The sequence below is a fragment of the Podarcis bocagei genome, assembly GCF_964188305.1.
Source record: "Podarcis bocagei genome assembly, chromosome: 8".
NCBI lineage: Eukaryota > Metazoa > Chordata > Lepidosauria > Squamata > Lacertidae > Podarcis > Podarcis bocagei.
In genome coordinates, this window is record NC_138133.1 from 34661372 (window position 1) to 34678447 (window position 17076).

At 44.6% G+C, this 17076-nt stretch overlaps 1 protein-coding gene across 2 annotated transcripts in view; it reads right to left on the reverse strand.

Moving 5' to 3' along the window:
• The window catches only part of ATP9B (ATPase phospholipid transporting 9B (putative)), a 116303-nt gene extending 111038 nt beyond the window's left edge, over window positions 1-5265 (reverse strand). For both annotated transcript variants that reach the window (XM_081205789.1, XM_081205788.1), the window contains exon 1: window positions 5148-5265. In XM_081205789.1, the coding sequence (XP_081061915.1) occupies window positions 5148-5242 (95 nt within the window). In that variant the 5' untranslated portion in view covers window positions 5243-5265. The remainder of the gene's footprint in view (window positions 1-5147) is intronic.
• Between the last annotated feature and the right edge of the window lie 11811 nt (window positions 5266-17076).

The window sequence follows — 17076 nt, forward strand, 5'->3', positions numbered from 1 at the left end:
ACAATCTTTAAAATGAGCTTGTGAAAGTAGCATATTTCAGAAGCAAGCTTCTGAAAAGCTATGCTTAAGACAAACAGATATGGTGATCTGAAAAATGAAACAAAACCCTATTTTCTGAACCTTTCTCCCCCATTAAAGAAAACACAAAAACAGAAACTGTCTGTTCATGGACTCTAAAAGAACATATAATACAAACTAATAATCAAGTAGACTATAAAATAGCTTTAAAACTGTATCTTTATTGAATAGTGAAAAAAACCTATTTTCTTTTACAAAAAAAAAAGTTTCCGATTTGGATAATGAGAACAACATCTCATACCATACAAACACAAAATGTCAATTAACAGATTTACATTAATTCACCAAATCAAATATTTCACAACTACTTAAAAAATTCAGCATAAAAAACAAAAAAATAGCCTAAGATTTGCATGTAACTCATGAGTAGTCTATATACAGAACATGCTTCATGGGGACATGGGGACACATTTTACGGTGCAAAACCTGCTACCCAGATTATCTAGTGTTAATAAGTTTGCCAAAAACAAGACTGTATGCATGATCTGATCCAACAATACATTTGAAAATGTATCACGGATTTACTTACATAAATAATTATGTATCTAGAAAACTAAAGTTCTTATCTCAGAGAGGCAATGTTTACTTAAGCACCATTACCCAGTTTACCACCATTTTCCAATCATGTTCTGGGAAAACTTGGACGCTTATAACAGCAGACATTATTTCCTACATAGTCACACAGGAATGTTGGGTGGTGTTCCGAAGTACAGTGGTACCTCAGGTTAAGTACTTAATTCATTCTGGGGGTCCATTCTTAACCTGAAACTGTTCTTAACCTGAAGCACCACTTTAGCTAATGGGGCCTCCTGCTGCCGCTGGAGCATGATTTCTGTTCTCATCCTGAAGCAAAGTTCTTAACCCGAGGTACTATTTCTGGGTTAGCGGAGTCTGTAACCTGAAGCGTATGTAACCTGAAGCGTATGTAACCCGAGGTACCACTGTACAGTCTTTTCATGTGGGGAAATTATGGCCTGGCCAGCACACCATGAAAACAGATTGTGTATCCTATATTCATTGTATCCAGTACACAGGGTAACATGGCAGACCAGTCATGTGAAAAGAGTGCCTTAAACTAACACAGTCTGAAAACCACAACCCTTGTTTATTCAGGAGTTGAATTTAAATACTTCTGTTTTATATTTTGTATATTTTATATTTGTACCATTGTATGCTGCTTTGAGAGCTAATGATAAAAATTGGGGTATCGGTTTTTTAAACAAATAAATTATATTTACATCTGCAAAGATATGTACTGTATATGAATGCATTGTTAGTAAATCAACTTGTATATACAACACGGTAGCCTTTTGGAAGCCACTGTTTACCTTATCTGCTATTATCATGAAGATGTACTGAAATCCATAACCTACAGATGGGCTCAGTAAGTTTATTCCATCATCTTCAACCCCATGGCTTACATATTTAAGAAAACTAAAAATATGTTACCTTAAATCCCCAATACTAACCTAAGTTGGTAGCTAAATAATTTAGACGTACACACTGAGAACAAATCCAACAACACAATATTTTTAAGGAACATTTTAGATTGTTCTTTGTAAACTGCTTGGAGGTCTTCCGTTGAGTAAGAAGTATATAAATTTAATTAAATAAATAAATAAAATGCTAACCTTAACAAAACCCCTTTGGTCATTTCCTACAGCTACCAGCTGAAAGTCCTTTAATAAATTATACAGTGGTGCCTCGCAAGACGAAATTAATTCATTCCGCAAGTCTCTTCGTCTTGCGAGTTTTTCGTCTTGCGATGCACGGTTTCCCATAGGAATGCATTGAAAATCAATTAATGCGTTCCTAGGGAAACCGCCTTCAGACCAGGTCCGGGGTCTGAAGGCTGGGGGGGGGACAAGGGCTTTTCTTCCCACCCCCAGCATTTTAAAAAACCCCGGGACAGCATCTTAAAATGCTGGCGGGCGGCATTTTAAAATCGCCCCGGGACAGCGGAGGACTTCTCCGCTGTCCGGGGCGATTTAAAAGCCCCTGGGAAGGCAGGCAGGGGGGACAAAGACTTTCGCCCCCCGCCCGCCTTCAGAAGGTGTTCCCGCCCCCCCACCCCGCTTCGGAGCAGCGTTCCGAAGCGGGGCGGCTGGGGCAGGTGTTCCTTCCCCCCCGCCCCGCTTCGGAGCAGCGTTCCGAAGCGGGGCGGCTGGGGCAGGCGGTGGGGAGAAGCGATCTCCCCGCAGCCCCTTGCTTCAAAAGAGGTCCGGGGGCAGCGGGAAGCGCTTCCCGCTGTCCCCGGACCTGGGGCTGCGGGGAGAAGATCGCTTCTCCCCGCCGCCCCTTGCTTCAAAAGAGAAGACCCGCTGTCCCCGGGGCAAGCTTCGTTTTGCGAAGCAAGCCCATAGGGAAATTCGTCTTGCGAGGCAACTCGAAAACGAAAAAACCTTTCGTTTTGCGAGTTTTTCGTCTCGCGAGGCGTTCGTCTTGCGGGGTACCACTGTAGTGATATACCTAAACACCTACATTATGAGTTTAAGAGTAAGGTGCCAACGCCTTAGTTAAGGCATTATACCCTTATGCCCTTTCATTAACATATTTACAAGGTGAAATGAAAGTAACTGTGTCTGAGATTACTATATCTGCACCACCACAAATACCTTGATATCAGCGTCAACAAGGATTATATACATTCTGACTTCTGCTAACACAACAGAACTTCCCCTCCTTCTCCTCTCCCTGAACCCCTTCCACTCATCCTCTCTGCTCTTAATTCTCCACAGCAGGTATGGGCTTGGTCCTTTGGGTAAGTACCAAGTCAAGGTAGTGGAAGTTCCACTGCATGAGCCTAATCCATTCTACTTGTACAATGACTTAGTTGGATGCAACTCAGTTGGGAGCGTGAGAAGAACAGGACTCTAAAAATACAGTGTGATTTTGTAATAGAGTGTTTAAGACTTACAGCAGAATTCTGTGCATATCTACTAAGTGCTTAGTTTCAGTACTTTAAATAGGGCTTACTGCCAGGGAAGAATGTAGCCTAAAAGCTCCTTCCCACATTTACAAGGCCTTAAGGAATGGGACGCGGGTGGCGCTGTGGGTAAAACCTCAGTGCCTAGGACTTGCCGATCGTATGGTCGGCGGTTCAAATCCCCGTGGCGGGGTGAGCTCCCGTCGTTCGGTCCCAGCTCCTGCCCACCTAGCAGTTTGAAAGCACCCCTAAGTGCAAGTAGATAAATAGGTACCGCTTTATAGCGGGAAGGTAACGGCGTTTCCGTGCGCTGCGCTGGTGCTGGCTCGCCAGAGCAGCTTCGTCACGCTGGCCATGTGACCCGGAAGTGTCTACGGACAGCGCTGGCTCCCGGCCTCTTAAGCAAGATGAGCACGCAACCCCAGAGTCGGTCACGACTGGCCCGTACGGGCAGGGGTACCTTTACCTTTACCTTTACCTTTTAAGGAATATTTGCACACCTCTATTTCATAATGAAATGTGATTCACATTACTCCATCACACCTTTTCATAGCCCAGTTATACTCCACACTATTGAAGACTCCTCTCTTGAATCACATGAACTCCTAAGGCATCTGAAATCATTTGAACCCAACGGCATGAAACAACTATGTTAAAGTGGTCATCGGATTCCATTTTTAAATAGAACACAGTAACAAATTTGTTCCTCTAGAGCAGGGGTTGTCAACCTGGTCCCTACCACCCAGTAGTGGGCATTTCAGGTGGGCGGTAGGGGGTTCTACAGCACAAGCTGAATCCTCCTTCCATCGAGCACTGGTGGGCAGTAAGGAAATTTTACCATCAAGAAAGATGCATTAGTGGATGGTAGGTATAAAAAGGTTGACTACCCCTGCTCTAGAAGAACAACAATGAATTGAACCTAGAGATCTGTTCAGGTGCTCTCCCGACATGTATGAGGGGAGAGTAGGCATTTGTCCATTAATCATGCCTCTGGCTCACACAGACTCAGAAGAATGCGCAAGAAGGGCACCACGCACCCATGGAATGAAGAACCCATAGGATTCCCTAGCACATGGGAATCCTTGCCAGTGCCTTTTGCAGTTGTTTCTAAAAATCAAAAGCCTCTAGAGACATCTGCAGCAGCCTGAATGAGAAAGTTCTGCCTTGTGAGAGGACGTATTTCCAATATATTGTAAGTCACCTCAAAAGCTTTGGTTAGTAAGGAAGGCCGTTAAAATCAACAATCATTTTCCTCCAAGTAGAAACAAGATTCAGTAGCCAACATCTACAGCCCAGTCTAGAAGTTTGAAAAACTGGGGGGATGGATTCCAGTTCTGCCACTGAACTCATCCTGGATAAGAATTAAGTGGTTCTGTTGAAACTCAACATATGTAAACAAACACCAGGAAGGGTAATCCAGACCATCCACCACATAAGTTTTGCTCCAAGCTTGAGAAGGACTTAGGCGAGAGACCCTTAACCACAGTGGTGCTCTCAACATTGTTCTTCGCCCATCCCTCCAGTTGCCTATAATTAGAACCAAGTGTCAATGTTTTGGTTTTTAAAACAAAAGCACCTGGGACCCTCCCCACTTCCGAGAAGTAGTGCACTGCGCCGTAGAGTAGGAACCTTTCCTACTGATCCCAGAGGTTGACCCCCTCAGTGGCAACAAGGACACACTCTGCACATGCTCAGAGTATTCACCCATTATCACTTTCTATGTTCCAGGGTGGAGCTCTAGGGCATTGCCAAAGCAGGGCTCTGGACATGGAAGCACCAGTCCCAGGGCCGAGACATCACACCACCCCTCTCCAAAATCGGGGCAAAGGGAGCCTGTCAAAGCAGCATCACTGCAGCGCCAACCCCTGAGCACCTTCCCAGAAGGGACAGCCTCCCCCCCCCCCCGCGGCCACATCCTGCCTAAGAAAGCTGACAGACAGCCTGCCCCCCCCCCCAAGGCCCAGAGAGCCGCGGCCGCCCTGTCCTGTCCTGTCCGTCGAGTGAGGGCCCCAAACGCCTCAGCGGGGCGAAGGGAACTGCCAGCCAAGTCGGGGGCTGCGCAGGATGGAGCCCATCCCCCACCAGGCACCTCACACACCAGCACCCCTCACGCCCCCCCCGCCACTTCCCTCCCGGGCGGTACCTGCTGTGCCTCTGCGCGGCGGAGGCGTTGGTGTAATACGCCGCCCTTCGCTGGGTGCTGCGCGGCACCGGGTGCAGAGGGATTTGGTCCGCCATCTTTCTCCGCCCACCCCCTTCCCCTCCCCCCGCCCGCCGGCTGGCCGCTTCCCCTCCCTCCCTCCCTCTGCCCCGGATTTCCCCCTCCCTCAGCTTAACGGACGGGCGGCGCCGTCACCGCCGACGCCGACTGACGTCACGCGGCTCGCGCGCAGTGCGTCGGTGACGTAAGCGAGCGGGAAGCGGAGGCTCAGCTTTTCAAGAGAGCAAGCGAAAGAGGAAGCGAGGGGCGTGAGGGAAGCCGAGCCAGGCAGAGCGCCGCGTCCAATCAGCTTCCGAGAAGCGCTCGCGCTCCTCCCCCAGCTAGAAGAGAGCGCGCCGGATGGGCGAAGCGCGGAGTTCTGAAGGGGCTGGAACGGAGCGGGGAAGGGAAAGCGAAAGCCCAGCGGGGTCGTGGCAGGGAAAGGCAGGCGCGGACCCGCGTCTCCGGCGTCTGTGTGGAGCCGCAGAGATAGCAGGATTCAAGCCCGGGTGCCTCTTTCCGCTGAGCGCTGCTGCATTGAGCGTTGGAAAGCTGGAGGAGGAGAAGATGGCAGCTTCGCTCCGTTTCCTTGCGGGTGTTCCTTCCCGAGAAACACGGGTAGGATCGGGCTGCGCGAAATCTCTCTTGGTGGAGATGTTGCCGATAGTAGAGCGGCTCACGGCACGCCGCTGTGTTTGGTCGGCATCGCCAACCCTGCATGCAGAGACGGTCGGTTCCGCTTCCTCACTGGCTCGGAAAGTCCCAACGGCAAGAAGTTCAATTTCCAGAACTCCAAAGTCAAGCTAACTCCAAAATAAATGTTGGGATACCCCAACTTACTCCCCTCGCCTTTGATTGCTGCAATAAAGTTACTCAGTTAAGATTACGAGTGGATATGGATCTCGCATGGCACACATACATGGCATAAGTAGGCACACTAGGTAAGGTACCATAAAGGTAAAGGGACCCTTGGCCATTAGGTCCAGTCCCGAATGACTCTGGGGTTGTGGCGCTCATCTTGCTTTGTTGGCCGAGGGAGCCGGCGTACGGCTGCAGGTCATGTGGCCAGCATGACTAAGCCGCTTCTGGCGAACCAGAGCAGCGCACGGAACGCCATTTACCTTCCTGCCGGAGTGGTACCTATTTATCTACTTGCTAGGTTGGCAGGAGCAGGGACCGAGCAACAGGAGCTCATCCCATTGCAGGGATTTGAACCGCTGACCTTCTGATCAGCGAGCCCTAGGATCTGTGGTTTAACCCACAGTGCCACCCGCGTCCCATACTATACACACTAACAACAGCCAAAGTACTTTTTAATTAACTCCAGTTGCCCCAAACAAAAGATCCTTTCATAGGACTTTAGAAGGGACCATAAGGGCCATCTAGTCCAACCCCCTGAAATTCAGGAATCTTTTGCCCAGCATGGGACCCAGACTCACGGAGATTAAGAGTCACATGTGCTACCAACAGAGAGCTACCCCAGCTTTGGGTTGGCACAAGTAACACACCTAACCTAATGAAAGAGTGCCAATGCATTCCGCACCAGCCCAGAGCTTCCTGGGAGCACATAGGAACATAAGGGGAGGCTGCTGGATCAGGTAATGGCCCATCTTGCCCAGCATTTTGTTCTCACAGTACAGTGGTACCTCGGGTTACATACGCTTCAGGTTACAGACTCCGCTAACCCAGAAATAGTGCTTCAGGTTAAGAACTTTGCTTCAGGATGAGAAGAGAAATCGTGCTCCAGCGGCGCAGCAGCAGGGGGCCCCATTAGCTAAAGTGGTGCTTCAGGTTACGAACAGTTTCAGGTTAAGTACGGACTTCCGGAATGAATTAAATACTTAACCCGAGGTACCACTGTACTCAGTCAGATGCCTGTGGGAAACCTACAAATAAACTTGAGCACAAGAGTATTTTCCTTCAGTTTCCTCAAAGGTTATATTTGCCTTGGGCTTCTTTGCTCTCAGATACTTCAGTTGTCTCATTTCAACAGTTTTACATTGTCACTGTGTAGCCTATAAGCTGTGAGAAAAGGAAAAATCAGGCTGTGTTTTAAGAGAGTGATGCTGGTAAGACACTTCTTATATACAGTGGCACCTCAGGTTAAATGCGCATGTTTTGATTGGTGGGTGCAGGTTTAGCATTTGAGGTGGACAGCGTGATTGGCTGACAGTGGACTGGAAGGCCAGAAGAAGCATACTGTATATAAAAATAGGTGCTGGGCATCAGAGGAGTTAGTTGGAGCTGAGGTTTGAGTAAGTTGGAGTTGTTGGTGCTTGGTGGTGGTACAGCTAGCCAGAAAAAGAAGACAGCAGAGGAAGATGGTTTAGGGATAAGAAGGAAGACCTGAGAGGCAGGTGGAATAGCTTGCTCAGAGTGGGGCAGTCTGATGGGCACAGTACAGATAATAAAGTTGTTGTTATATACAGAAGGCAACCAGGGGATTACCAAATCACTTGACTTAGGCTGAAGAGACAAGGGGAGAACCTGTCTGCTATACTGAAGGGAGAAGCAGCTTGGAACATTTGTCTCTGGTGACCAGTAAGAATACCAGAGGTAAAATTTACAGGGTATTTTCCTGCAAGACAAGTCTGTATTTCAATATCCTGTTTCTTTACATTAATAAAAAGTCATCACATGGTGGTAGGATGGACTATACAACTTTAGAGGGAGTTTTTACTTTTCAACATTACCCAACATTTTGTTTTTTTAAAAAACAACAACTTTGTAACATATAGCAAATATAGCTCAATGTTTGTAAAAAGGGAAACATTTAAATAGAAAGCTCTCCTCCTTTGCAGCACAACGTTCTGCTACCCAGTTTTGTTTGTCATATATGTAGCAGGCCACAATGTCCCTGTTAAAATACTACCATGAAATTTCCAGTTTATTGATAAACTTCTGCTGCTGTGATGTTTCTTTTTCCTGCTAGGCTGCTTTTATTTCATGTGTGCTACTATGCGCTGCATCTTGGCTCTCTCGCTGCTCACACTCTGAGGCATGCAGACCCACTTTTAATGCCAGTGGTACGAGCAGCCCCAAGCAATGAGACATTTGAGGGGCAATGCACTTGATTTAAACTTAGCTGGGAAGTAAGTCCCATCAAGCTCAGTTCTTAGCACAACTTTCTCAGAAAGAAGAGTCACAGAGTTCAATAGGGCCAAAGAACACTGTCTGCTCAAATCCATACATGTGTACTCAACAGTATTGGTTTCCTTTAGGTTGCAGCACACCTTATTTATTTATGTGTATTATTTAAAGGCTATAGCAAAACAACAAGAAAGGTATAACAGCATAAAAACAGTCAGAGCTAAGACAAAATAAAAGACATGGGAAAGGACACAATTACAACAAAGTAGACACCAGGTGATCTTCTTTTGGGGTATCCCACAGCCAGGGTGCCACCACTGTAAAGTCTCTCCTGCTGCCACTAAAAGTCTTACAGGGCCTTCAGAGAACATCTCAAGATCCAGGTAAGTATATGTGGAAAGCATCGATTATTCGGGTAGTCTGGTCCCCAAACCACGAAGGGTCACAAAACAGGAGCTCCACCCCACCCCTAAGAGAGAATTCACAGATGAAGGGAGAGGAGGAGCAGTTTTTGCCCCTTACAGTAGGGTTGCCATATTTCAAGAAGTAAAAATCCAGACACCAACAAAGTTACAAGCTTCAGTTAATCCCCCCACCCACCCCGGACGTCACTTCCACCTTTGAAGTCCAAGTAATGTCTGGGAAATCCAAAAAGATGACCCAAGTCTCTTATCTCTGATATTTTCACTGCAATGTAGCAAGACACTTCTGCACCACCATATTACACATATTAATATAGCATTTCAAGGCGAATCACTTAGCCAGCCCCCACCCTTGCTTTATGCTCCCTCTCTATTCTCAAAGTCTCAAAGCAGAAGTGTAACTTGTACACTTGCGAAAGACTCATTTTAGACACCTTCCAATTAATATTTTCTACGTTTCAATTATGACTGGCTTATCAAGTCCACTTGGAAGAGAAGGCACAACAATTATTTATAATAACTTTGCTAGCTATAATTTCCGCTTCTCTCTGAAAGCGCCAATGGATGTTTCTAGACGCTGCATGTTAAACAGAAGTGCTTGCACTTGACCTTGCACTCCATCCACTCTCTCTGCACAGCGGTAGCCCTTTCTTCCCTTGAAAGACAGGTGCAATTTGTAGTCACACAAATTATACAGTCCTTGCTATTAACATTCTTTTATCTAGTAAATTACTTACATTGATTACCCCGAAGAAGAGTCTATGAAATGTTGCTAGTGCATGTCTATGATTTGGCTGTAATATATAATTCTTAAATTAAGACAAGGCTGAAAAGAAATGACATCTTGTGGTAGCAGATGCTAAATTCAGATCTTGGTCACATGCAGTCATTAAACACCCTGTGTTACTCTGCACAAGAATATGTGCGCTTGGCCCTGGTGTCCTGGCTAAATTCCAATTCAGGTAATTACTCTGTCTACCTAATCTCCCCTGTAGTTCCAATTGGATAAGTTATGGTGTTTTCTTTTTGGCCTCATGCTTCAGATTGTTTAGCTGGTCTTGCAAGGTGCTGGTGAGTTGTATGTTTGTGTTCCACGACAGAATCCGCTGCTCTTCATCTGCACAGTATCAATGGTGTCCTTGAGTTGATTAAAAATGTGCTGTTCCCTTAATAGCGTTAAACGTACTGCCTCTCAACTACAGCCTGAGGTAGCACGAGTTCAAGCTAAGTTGGAAAGGGCAGGCTGATGGCCTAAACCCTTCTCTGTCCCTCCACCACATACTCCTCAGCTCACCCCTCAACATCGGCTCCAATCCCAGAACCAGTTTAGAAAATGCACAAAAAGAACCCCCCAAATTCTGAAAACACACTTTCATTTCTGGCAAATCCAGCCCAACAGCCCTACTCTCCTCATAACTACTATCCCCTAGATTAGAATGGGGTCATCTTCACCAGAGTTAAACTGGCAGTAAGAGGCAGTTTGTCTTTAACTAGAAATCATTCTTAGTGCTATTTTTCTAGAAAAAGGGGCACCGGAACTCACTGTGAACGCCTCATTCTCTTGGAATGACAATGGTGCCCACCTGAGAGGTGCTGGAACTGAGTTCCAATAAGTTCCAACTGAAAAACGCCCTGTTCTTAATGTAAGTGTTATAACAGTATGGAAGCATTGGGGGGGGGGGGAGAGACATGGGTGGCAACCAATTTGGGAAGGAATAATCTACCCTCCTTGATTTTGAAAAGCAGCAACACACCTCTGGCTTTAGCGAAAGAGCTGGCTCTGACTGTAGTGCAGTGATTGTAACCAGCACTTTAGGTTTTATAATCCCATGTACTAGTTAAAATGTTATTTATAATGCTTATTCTCAGTGCTATTTTTCTAGGGGGGGAGAGGAGGTGCCGGAACTCACCTTGTTCTCTTAGAATGGCAATGGCGCCCACATGAGAGCCGTAGGAACTGAGTCCCTGTGAGTTGTGGCTGAAAAAAAGCCCTGCCTATCCTCTTCAGGGGACGCGGGTGGCGCTGTGGGTTAAACCTCAGCGCCTGGGACTTGCCGATCGCATGGTCGGCGGTTCGAATCCCCCCGGCGGGGTGCGCTCCTGTTGCTCATTCCCGGCGCCTGCCAACCTAGCAGTTCGAAAGCACCCCCGGGTGCAAGTAGATAAATAGGGACCGCTTACTAGCGGGAAGGTAAACGGCGTTCCGTGTGCTGCGCTGGCTCGCCAGATGCAGCTTGTCACGCTAGCCACGTGACCCGGAAGTGTCTGCGGACAGCGATGGCTCCCGGCCTCTAGAGTGAGATGAGCGCACAACCCCAGAGTCTGTCAAGACTGGCCCGTATGGGCAGGGGTACCTTTACCTTTACCTTTATCCTCTTCAAAACCTGCCCATGCTCTTAGGTTATCTGCCAATGTCCTCCCTTCCCGTGTCCCTTTCCAGCCCAAAGTAAGGTGGTAGCAATTAAAGGAGGACATTTTGTAGCACCCTGACTATGACTACATGTGGGGCTGGCCTCCAGGAGTCATCACTGCTTTCTATTCAACACAAACAACCCTTTTTATTCACCTTGGCTTGCACTCAGTGTAGTGCAGAACACCCCGCCATGTACCACTAAATCTGTTCTCCCCAATCCTCTGGAGCAGTTTTGGGCAGGATATGGGATGTGCAGGCGGAGGGTTGAGGGGGACACAAGCCCCATTTGACAAGCATAAATGTTTCCACCGATGGAACAAATGCTACATTGGATAGAAGTCTTAAAAAGTAATTTGGACATTCTTTATTTTGCAATTTTAAATAGCTGCATTTTTAAAAACTTTGTAAACCACACTGGACTCAAGTTTGATAAAGCCTAATAATAATAATAATAATAATAATAATAATAATAATAATAATAATAATAATAATTTTAAAAACCAGACAGGCAGAGCAGTAGCTAGTTGTCCAGTGACTTCTGTCTATGGGCAGGAAAAAAGTCCCAAATGAATTAATTGTCCCACTACTTTTCCAGCTCTTGCATTCACCATGAACAAATAATAATTCTATTTTCCAAATTTTAGTTCAAGTTGTCTTACACATAGGCAGTTCGGGTGCTTTTTGGGGGGTGGGGACTTAAAACCCAACCTGAGAACTTGGAGTTCTGAAGAATATAGTAAGTGAAATCTCAAATCAAGCTAGTTGGACCACAGCAGCCCATTCTGCTGTAGTAAATGTTGTGGCAACGAGTATCAAAAACACCAAAATGAAGCAAATACGTAGGAAGTGAAACCTATTAACCTTTGGGCGTGGATTCAGCTGCAATGTCTGCAGCACAATCTATACTTTCCATCTTGGGTTTATGTAGTCATCAACAGAACTACAATAGGAGCTGAACTGATATCTTTCAGCATCGACGGCTTAGTCTATCGTTTAATAATGGATGCTTTGTGCAGTTCTTAGATGAAAGATCTTGTTTTATCTAGATAATAGGAATGTAAGCCTTTGTCCCTCAGAACTGAAATGTGTGTGTGTTTAAGGGAAAGGGATGTCATCTGAGATCAAAGAAATCTTAACTGTGTAAGTTGAAATTGATTACTCAGTTAGATCTGCATAAGTTGGCCTATAATAAATATTATACCAAAGGAGGGGATTTTTTAATTTTTTATTGGTGTGGTTGCTTTTAGATCATGCAGCAGACACCAGCTTAGAAGAGGGCTTCACCCAGTTTTATGGGGGAAATGGCTGCCTCTTCTAAGATTAAACACATTCTTTAAAAACAACAGCAACAATCTGCCATCCAATTAATTTTTAATAATAATAATAATAAAATTAAGCAATGAGCTGCTGAGCCAATGTACCTGCAGTCTCTGTTTTTCCTTCTTTGCTTACTTTATTATTGCATTTATATCCCTCATTTTCTCTAAGCAGCTCAAGGTGGCATACATGGTTCTTCTCCCCATTTTATCCTCAAATAACTATGTCTGGTACATTGATTGGCTGGTAATATCCATGGGAAAATGGCATGTCCATGTAAGGTAGGTCGGTATCGTCCTAAGCTACAGGACTCCTATTCTGACTCTAGAAGCCACATATTATTACTTTTATTTTATTTTTTTATTATAATAATGAGACTTTTACAAATCATGACAATATCTAGAACGGCGTGTTTCCATGCATACATTTGTCCTTCTGCAATCTTTAATTTATTAAGTATGTACTAATAGTAATTCTATTTTAGTGAAGTGCTATGAAAACTTTTCAAGTTACTCTCTTTGCGTAGATCTTTGACACTCTCTGAGCAATATTTTCTGTTGGATATAATGCATTCTTTATTCAGCATTTGGTGTTTGTGATATATACGGTATATCCTATGGTGAATATTGTAAAAGTTTGCTTTACGATTTGGTAATAATAGTTGCATGAATAAACGCATTAACAAATTTTCATTCCTGTCATAACACAAATGTTTCCACTAGCTTTCGTTATTTTTAATACTCAAAGTCTCTGTATGCAGTCTTTGAAATATTTCATGAGACTAGACATAATGTTTACTTATTCCAGATGTTGTCTGTTCCTCATGTATGGGTGGGATACAACATGACATTCTTAGATTATTATTGTGGCCATGTCACATGGAATGTTTCTGTTTCACAGTGTACTGGGTTATCCATACCCATCACACTTTCTAAATTTAGAAAATGCTAATTTTTATTGCTATTATCACCAGTTATTAGTGAGCTTTGCTGTTTTCCAAAGCACATTTAGATCACATGACTTCCCTCAAAGAATCCTGGGAACTGTAGTTCCTCCCTCACAATTACATCCCCCAGCATCCTTAATACTCTACAGTTCCCAGGATTCCTTGGAAAAGTCAGGTGCTTTAAAGGTTTGTTGGAGCTGCTTTAAAATGTCTGGCGCACATATGCTGTACGAATTTTACAGAAAACCAGCTTTCCCTCAAGCGTAAAAGTTCATTCTTCTGAACAGTGGGATATACTGGGCATGTATAGTTGTGATCCTGCATTATTTGTACATGTATTTCTCTAGATTGGAATATTTCCATTTGGCAGGACAGAGGGGGATTAATGTGAGAAATGACCCTCAATATACAGTACTTACAGCCTGGTCCAAATCAGGATTTTTTTGAGGGGTGGGGGGAGAAATCTCATAAAACTCAATTGAATTTTCTTCTGCAAATACATGTTTAGGATTAGGTTATAAGGCTGTAATTCTAATAGCACAATCCTATGCATGATCAGAAATAAGTTCCAGGGCCTTGGATGCGGCTTATTACCAGGAAAGGGAGCATGCAATCTTGTGCCCACTTACTTAGGAGTAAATCTCATATAACATAGTTAAGCCTACCTCTGAAGAAATATGCATAGGATTGTGCTACATATTACTTATCTGGAGGTCAGCATCTCTCTTCAGTTGGACTTACTTCCTTGTAAATATATATTTGCCAGCTGTGGCCCCATCTAAAGAAGGCAGACATGGCTTCCACTGCTTGTTACGTTCAGTTTGGATGCAGCAGTGCCCTCTATGTTGGTTGTGCTTAAGGCAGTTCAAAAACACCAATGCATTCCAAATGCCTCCACCAGGATGCTGGTAGAAGCAGAAGAATTGATTGGCTCATATTGCAGCCTGCTTCGTACACCATTTACACGGCTTGGCAATTTATTTCCAGAATCAACTTAAGGTTGCTAGGCTGTCGTCGTTTGCCTTTAATGCCCTAAGCGGTCTGGGCCCCCATTATCAGAAGCAAGTATGAGAAATATGTGGTCCTCGGGATATTGCTGCTGCTATTATATATTTACTTTTTTAAAAAAAGCTATTCTTCAGAAAGCGTGCAGATCCATGTTCATCAAACAAAATCCAGCACATAGAGCTCAAAGCATATATATACTAAAGATTTAGGAACAAATCATTAAAAACTAAAGCCCATATATTGCCGATGAGGAATACACCTCCCATTTGTCAAATAAAAATGTTATCAAATGGCCTCTGAAACCCAACAATGTGGGAAACAGGCATACCACTAAGGGGATATTGTTCAACAGTAAAGGGCCCACCACTGAGAAGGTAGGTCCCTCAATCTAAACATCCCCTCATGCTGAATTATGGCAGGGACTGTGAGCAAACCCCACCCCCGCCAAATCTTGAAGACTGAATTAGCTAGTATTGGAAGGGGATTTTGACCCTGAACCATTTAGAAGAAGAGGAGGAGGAGGAGTTTGGATTTGATATCCCGCTTTATCACTACCCGAAGGAGTCTCAAAGCTGCTAACATTGTCCTTTCCCTTCCTCCTCCACAACAAACACTGTGAGGTGAGTGGGGCTGAGAGACTTCAGAGAAGTGTGACTAGCCCAAGGTCACCCAGCAGCTGCATGTGGAGGAGCGGGGAAGCGAACCCGGTTAACCAGATTACGAGTCCACCGCTCTTAACCACTACACCACACTGGCTCTTTGTAAACCATAATGCTTTAAGTCAAATCCAGTAGCACACATGCAGCTAGTGCAGAGCATTTAGGATAGCTGTTCCACGATCCTGTCTTTCTTGTCCCAGTCAATAACATGGCAGCTACATTCTGCACTGGCTGTAGATTCTGGACCATTTTCAAATGCACCCCAAGTAAAGTGCATCACACTAATCCAAAGATGAGGTCTCTACAGCATGGGCTACTGATGGCAGATAATACTGGTCCAGGAATGATAATAGTTGGGCTGTAGATGGAATTAGGCATTCCTTGCCACCAGCCACTTACCTGCTCCATTCTAGCCAATCGTAAACAGGATGTCCAGTTTGCCAGACCATCCACAGTACTTCCATCTTATCAGGATTCATCCAGGCTATCACCAGCTATCATGGCCAATGGTCAGGGATGATGGGAATTGTAGTCCAACAACATCTGGTAGGTTCCACAGGTTCTCCATCCCTGAGCCAAAGGATCACCAGTCTACCTGACATTTAAAAGAATCATTTCAGCCTCTGATCTCCCTTTAAATCAGACTCATTTGGTAAGTACCAGTGACAGGGCCTTTTCCACAGTGGAATCTGTCTTACAGAATTCTCCTGCTTTCGGGAAGCAAGACAGACCACCTCTCTTTGCACTTCAGCATGCTTTGAAAGAGGAGTTGATATTTTGGATGGTATTTTCAGTGTAAGCAGTCTTGTGAAAAGACTTTCTAAAAAGTGAAGTATTAATCGATAAAACGCAATTTTGGAAATAGGATAGCATCTGTATGCCAGGCTATTAAAGGGGACAATGTTTTCAAAAAGCAGGTGATCAGCAACGGAATTTCCTCTACCACCCACCATGGCAAGGTCTTTCTTTATGACATTTTCAGCACAGTCTCATTTTGCCTACTGATATTTTAAAGCCTGAAAGGAACAGAAACTAACCTCCATGTATTTTGCTCAAATGACTATGGCAAGAGATAGCTATCATTCTATAACTGGCATCTGAATTGGAAACTATTGCAGTAGGTACAGTGCTCCTGTCAGTATAAACAGTCATCGTGCCACGGAGGATGTGCAAACATTAAGTTCATCAGGAGTTAAAAAAAACAAAAACTGTCCATATGCCTACCGCTGGGTATCCAAAGTCTGGCTGAGCAGAGAGCGGCAGAATGAGAGGGAAAAAACACAACCCAATAACTTGAAATATCTGTTTCACAGTCATGAACATCTGTCTCCTCTTCAAAAGTAACATAGGGTAATCTGGATATATATTCCCAGAGTGGAATTTGGGTAATTCAGATTAGAAGTAATTCTTGATGTTTTAAGGAGCCTCTTTTATTACAAAAAAAATAATTACACAACCCACCAGCACAGTACACACGAAAGCAGAAGTTGAAGTTTATTTAGCAAGAAACCTCCTGGCAGATGCTACAACAACTGGGGCATCTAAATTGTCTTGAATCAATAACTTCCTACCAGATTGGGGGGGGGGGGGAGGGAGATGGGGGGGAGAGACCCACCATCCTTTTCCATCTTAAGTCTTCAGTACATTTAGATACACAGACAGTTCCATATTTGCCTTGGAAATCCCAGGTGTATTCCATGTAACTTTAAACATGTTTTTCCATCCACGCTTTGATTATTTCCTTATACAGTATAGCCTTATAAGGAACCTCAAGTAGATTCATATTTGTCTTTGACTTGACCTTCATTTCCTGTAATGGGTATCCCTGCTAACATAGAGACACCCTAGCTGTCCAAGCAATTTAGCAAGGCATCTTTCAGGTAAGAATATACAGGTGCCTGCCACTTACATTTAGCTAATTGGTATGGCAACTGTTGTATGTGCATAAAGACAGCATATTTTCAAATCTGCTTTTTCTTCCAATTTGTAGGAGAATGCAATTCGGTTAGAGGAGGGT